General features: G+C 62.6%; 1 protein-coding gene across 1 annotated transcript in view; it reads left to right on the top strand.

The window, feature by feature from the left end:
- TBX2 (T-box 2) overlaps window positions 1-4,420 on the top strand; it is a 9,570-nt gene extending 5,150 nt beyond the window's left edge. The window contains exons 4-7 of the mRNA XM_026071442.1: window positions 461-537; window positions 648-817; window positions 2,721-3,334; window positions 3,977-4,420. Of these exons, the coding sequence (XP_025927227.1) occupies window positions 461-537; window positions 648-817; window positions 2,721-3,334; window positions 3,977-4,420 (1,305 nt within the window). The remainder of the gene's footprint in view (window positions 1-460; window positions 538-647; window positions 818-2,720; window positions 3,335-3,976) is intronic.
- Window positions 4,421-5,763: the final 1,343 nt, after the last annotated feature.

Below are 5,763 nucleotides of genomic sequence, written 5' to 3'. Positions count from 1 at the left end.
GGCTGGGGGCCGAGGGGGCGGCGGGGCCGCGGCTCTGCGCGGCTCCCGGGCGGAGCAGATCAGGCATGCATTTTTAAAGCGCCCATCTCGGGGACATATTTCAAAGACATGCATTATTGAACGCCCTAATGTCGCCGGCCCCATAAGTTCGTCGCGGGCAGAGATAAGAATAGCTTTTAACCAACGCGGCGAGGTTCAGTCGCCATCTTCCCTCCAGGGGGCCGTGAAAAATAACTTCCTATCATTAAAACTCTATTAATAATTCAAGCCAAAACCTCAGCATCATTTTTAATAAAGCGTGCGGTGTGTTAAACCGGGGCCCCCGCGTGTGCCGCGGCGTTTGCAACGCGCCGTGCCCGGGGCGCGACCCGGCGCCGTCGGGGGAGCCGCGCCATCGGGGCGGGGGACGTGGGGGGCAGAGCCGGGCTCACGGCGCCCCCCCGGTCTCTCTGCCCCCCAGATCACCCAGCTGAAAATCGACAACAACCCCTTCGCCAAGGGCTTTCGGGACACGGGCAATGGCCGGCGGGAGAAGAGGTAAGGCGCCGCGCACCCGCCGCCTCCGCTCGGCTCCGCGCAGCCCCGCTCCGCGCCCGCGGAGGCGCCGGCGGCGCCGCTGAGCCGCTGCCTCTCGCCCCCCCGCGCAGGAAGCAGCTGTCGCTGCCGTCGCTGCGGATGTACGAGGAGCCCTGCAAGCCCGACCGCGACGGCGGCGAGTCGGACGCCTCCTCCTGCGAGCCGGCGGCGGGCCGCGACGCGCTGCACTCCCCGGGGGGGGCCGTGCCCAGCCCCCTGCGCCTCAAGGGCAGCGGCAGAGGTAACGCCGCGGCCCCCCCGACGGCGCGGCGCGGCCGCTTCCCCCCGACGGCGGGTGGACGGACGGACGGACGGGGGGGTGGAGGGAGGCATCGGCCCCGCGAGCCCCCCGGTCGGGTTTCAGCGAGCCCCGCGCCTGCTCCGCCGTCCCCATGAGCCCATTGGGGGGGTCGCTTTAAAAAGGAACCACCGCTCCGCGGGCTGGTGGGCTCCGGGCACCTCGCTGCGGAAAGGCGAGGGGGGAAGGAGAGCCAGCTCGCAGGGAGGAGAAAGGGAAAAAAAACAGCAAAAAAAGATGGGCACGAAATAGCCAAGGGTCTCAAACGACAGAAATAGAGCTGGTGAGAAAACGCGCATGGTATTTACGGTTTGCAACGTTTTCCTGTTTATACATTAGTGTAAACAACAAGTAATAGCAATGCAAGCCGTATGCTGCACGCTTTTATTCGGCGCTCCTCGTTGGTGTGTCGCCCTGCCTTTAATGGCTAACTTAAATTCCCTTGCAAAAAAAAAAAAAAAAAATTAATGCACTTGAAAAGGGAAAAATGTTGTAACTCCAGGGCTTAAAGTTAGTAAATTAAAATGAACGAGCGGTTCCCACGTTGCAGTTTTTAGACGCTGGATTTAGTCTTGCCACACTGTCAATCTGCCCCTCTCTGAACTGGCCATCGTCTCCAGGCCTGATTCTTTGTAGAAGTCCACCAAAACTACAAAAAATGCCACTGACCCGGCGGGGTGGTTTATTTACACCACCTCACCTCTTTGAGAGGCTTCCCAGAATATTCACCCCAGACTGCAGAGCTTCGCCCAACCCGCAGCAAAATCTTTTCTTCGTTTAGTGGGAGCTGGTGGGAGACTGTGTACAGGGGGGGCCGTGGGGTGCCCTGCCGTGACGGGGGGGCAGAGGCGCCTTTTGCAATAGCAAAGCTCTGCTCCCCTCTGCTTTGTTATAAACTCGCATTTCTGCAGCTCCGGCCACCTTCCCCCTTCCTCCTCCAAGAGCTCTAAGTGCTTTTTAAATTAAAGCGCTTTTAGAAAACACTGTAACATACCTCTCTGCTTAAAACTGGCTCTTTAACCTGACTCAACCTTCACATTTGGAATAAATCCACGGAGCCCTGTTGATCAGCTCCATGTAATTAAATATATACAGAATAATTTCCTCCTAGCGCTGTCCACCCGCCTGCCTTCTCTTCATCTCCCTGCTCCGCAGCCCGCTTTGAGTTTGCAGCTAACGAGGACGATGCTGTAATATATTTTGGTCCTCCATCAAACATGTTTTTCCTGTTTGGCAGCGCAACAGAACTGCAGTTGTTAATCCCCTTTCCCCAGAATTACCGTGGCGCGAGGGCCAATTTCTGCCCCCTAAATAGCCTGAGTTGCTCCCATTATTAATGCTCAGGCCCTTTCCCTTCGCAAATTCTCCTTAATGGCAGGGCTCGTGCTGGTGACCCGCTCCTCACCTCTCCCCGGCCTTTTCGCCAGGCGCTGGCCAGGGCGGGTGAGCTGGCGCTGGGTGCAGCGCCCGGCGGGGTCCCCTCCGGCGTGGGGCCGGCGAGAGGGTCGCTGCTCCCTGGGGGACTGGTGCCTGGGGAAGGGGCTGGGGAGAGGGTTGCTGTGTCTCAGGGAAGGGACTGGGGAGAGGGTTGCTGCTCCCTGCGGAGCCGTGCCGGGGAGAGGGTTGCTGGGGAGAGGATCCCTGCTCCCTGGGGGGCTGGTGCCTGGGGAAGCGGCCGGGTCTCTGCTTCTCGGGGAAGGATGCTGGGGAGAAGGTCGCTGCTCCTGGGGGAAGGGGCTGGGGAGAGGGTCACTGCTCCCTGGGGGACTGGTGCCCGGGGAAGGGGGCTGCCCGCGGGTGCTGCTGCTTTCGCCCGGGGTGCCCGACACCTCCGTCCTTTTTGCAGAGGAGAAGCCGGGGGCCGACAGCGACCAGGAGGCGGAGAAGGCGCCCGAGGAGCGGCCGGCCGGAGTGGGCAGTCCCGGCAGGGAGGATGCGACGCCCCGTGGCAGCCCCCGGTGCCCGGAGGAGCGGAGCAAGGAGAGGCGCAGCCCGGAGAAGGGCAAGGACGGCGCGTCGCCCAAGGAGGGCCCCGTCGAGGGCCTGTTCAGCCTGCGGGGCCTGGAGAAGGACAAGGTGGAAGGGCGGAGGAAAGAGCCGGAGCCGGGCAAGAAGGAGGCGGAGGGCGGCGGGCTGGGCAAGGAGGCCTTCGCCCCGCTGATGGTGCACACGGACAGCCCCCCGCACCTGAGCGCCGGGCACCTGCAGAGCCTGGCGCTCTCCGGCCTCCACGGGCAGCAGTTCTTCAGCCCACTGGGCGCCGGGCAGCCCCTCTTCATCCACCCGGGACAGTTCGCCATGGCCCCCGGGGCCTTCTCCGCCATGGGCATGGGACACTTGCTGGCCTCGGTGGCCGGCGGCGGCAGCCTGGAGAACGGGGCCCTCTCGTCCGCCCAAGGCGCCGCGGGGGCGGCCACCCCCTTCCCGTTCCACCTCTCCCAGCACATGCTGGCCTCTCAGGTAAGGACCCCCCCGTGCGCGGCCCCCTCCCCGTGGCCCGGCCCCCCCGGCGGGGCTCGGGAGCCGCCGGCACCTCCCGCGGCCCCTGCCGGCCTCCCCAGCCTGCGGCACGACCTGGGAGGGGACGAAAGGGTCTGAGGGCTGATTTGAGGAGGAACCTTGATTTTTCTATTATTTTTTAAGCCATGGTTCCTATATCGGCGGGGGCAGCGTAGGCAGCTCCCACGGCCCCCCAGTTTCCCCGCCGGCATTGAAACGGCTCTGGCGACACCCGGAGCCTTCGCGTTGCCTTTGGCCAAAGACGTCTTTGAACCTCCCTGGTTTATCGGTGCTGCTCAGCAATGTGTTTTAACGCAGGTGAAGGTGGATGATGCTGGCGAGGCGGGGGCCGCTCCATGAGGGGGGCCGCCTCGGCAGCGCGGAGCTGGCTGCCTCCTTAACTTGATTCCCACTGAGCAGCTCCGGTGGTCGTTGCCTCCCCGCTCCCCTCTTCCCTCTGGGAGCTGCCGGGGAAACCCCCCGTGCGGGGAGGGGGGGGTGTTTTTTAGGGGCAAACGGGGGCACGGCGGGCAGCTCCCGCTCGCCCTGGGGCTTTGCAGCACGGGGCATCCCGGCTCTCACGGGCTCTCCGTCTCTCCGCAGGGAATCCCGATGCCCACCTTCGGCGGACTCTTCCCCTACCCCTACACCTACATGGCGGCGGCGGCGGCGGCCGCCTCGGCCATGCCGGCCGGCGGCGCGGGGGGGCCGCTCTCCCGCAGCCCCTTCCTGGGCGGCAGCCGGCCTCGCCTGCGCTTCAGCCCCTACCAGCTGCCCGTGAGCATCCCGCCCAGCAGCAGCCTGCTCGCCGCGGGGCTCCCCGCCGGCCTGCAGCCCGCCGCCGAGGGCGCCCAGGGCGGCGGCAGCCGGGAGCCCAGCCCGCCCCCCGACGGCGCCGCGCACAAGGGCGGCAGCCAGCGCCCCGCCGCCGCCTCCCCCAAGGCGGCGCTCAAGGAGTCCCTCAACGAACTGCAGAACATCCAGAGACTGGTGAGCGGGCTGGAGAGCCAGCGGGAGCTGTCGCCCGGCCGCGACTCCCCCAAGTGACCGGCGGGGCGGGCCGCGCGCCCGCCCCCGCGGGGCTGACAAGCACTGGCATTTTGTACAGCACAGGATAAATATTTATTGCGGAGCGAGGGGTGGGGTGTGGGGGGGAGGACGGGGGTGCCCGAGGAGCGGCCGAGCCTCCCCGCCGAGGCGCCCCCGGGGCGGACGAGGGGCGCGCGGGGCTCGCCGGCCGCCCCGTCGGGGCTGCGGGGCGGCAGCTGCTGCCCCGGCGCCGCGCGGCCCCCTCCGTCCCTTCCCCGCTCCGGGAGCGGACGCGGAGGCGCCCGGCGCGCAGCAGGCTCCCGCGGCGCCGCTGGACGGGGCGGGCGCCCGCCGCCTCCCGGCCCCGACCCCTGCCCTGGGGGGGCCGAAACCTCATCTGTGCAAGGGGGGGGGGGGAGGAAAAAAAGGAACCGAGGAAGGAAAGGTGGGAAACACGCCGCCTCCGCAGCAGTCGCAGCCGCCGCTGAGTTGCGATGTCCAGCGACAGTCAAAATTGGTACCAGGCAGTGCGGCGGGAGGGTGGACTCGATCTGCGTACCAGGAAAAAATATTTATGAAATAAATGGTAATTTGTGTAAATAAGCTATAAGGATCCCAGAATATGCAAATTGGTATTAATTTATTCAGAGTTGTACATTGGTGTGTACATAATATTTAGAGTTTAACTCATCGCATTTAAGTTTTTTTTTTCATTTTACATGAACATATATATTGTAAATGAAAACTATTTAGCTCTTTGTGATTGAAGGAGATATTGGTTTCTTTAACTGTGTTTTAAAATATTGTTTATCCCGCCTGTTCTCTAGGACAATCATGTGCCATCAGTAAAACACTTTTTGGAGTCATTGAAACTAAAGAGTTCAATTCTTTAACGGACTTTTACAAGAAAAAAACGAATCCAAAACGTAACTAAAATATCTCTACAGTGCGGGGTATAGAGAATGCAGGAATAAACCTCAGGTTTTTATTTTTCACTCCAGAACAAAAAATATATAATAAATTTAAATATCACATGGACTGTGCTCTATATTTGTTTTAAAATAAAAAATACATGATTTGAAATGTGCTGGTTATTCGGGTATCTATCTGTTCATTTTTGATGAATTCTCTCACATCTTTCAATAAAAAATACTCAGAGAAGTCCTGCCGGCTTTCGCGTGTTTAATTCCCGCCCGCGCGGCAGCAGCGCGACCCCGGGGCCGCTCCGCGGGTGCGCAAGCCGCGGCGCCCCGTCGGGTGCCGGCCCTGGGCGCTTCCCCTCCCCTCCGCGCCGTGCGCAGCGCCGCGCAGCACGGGCGGCACGTGCCCCGCTGGCGCCCGTCGGGGTTAATCCTGGGATT

The sequence above is a fragment of the Apteryx rowi genome, unplaced genomic scaffold (assembly GCF_003343035.1).
Source record: "Apteryx rowi isolate R43461 unplaced genomic scaffold, aptRow1 scaffold_325, whole genome shotgun sequence".
NCBI classification, from domain to species: Eukaryota; Metazoa; Chordata; class Aves; order Apterygiformes; family Apterygidae; genus Apteryx; species Apteryx rowi.
Note: the sequence above shows the minus strand (reverse complement) of the source record. Positions and strands in the feature narration are given on the sequence as shown.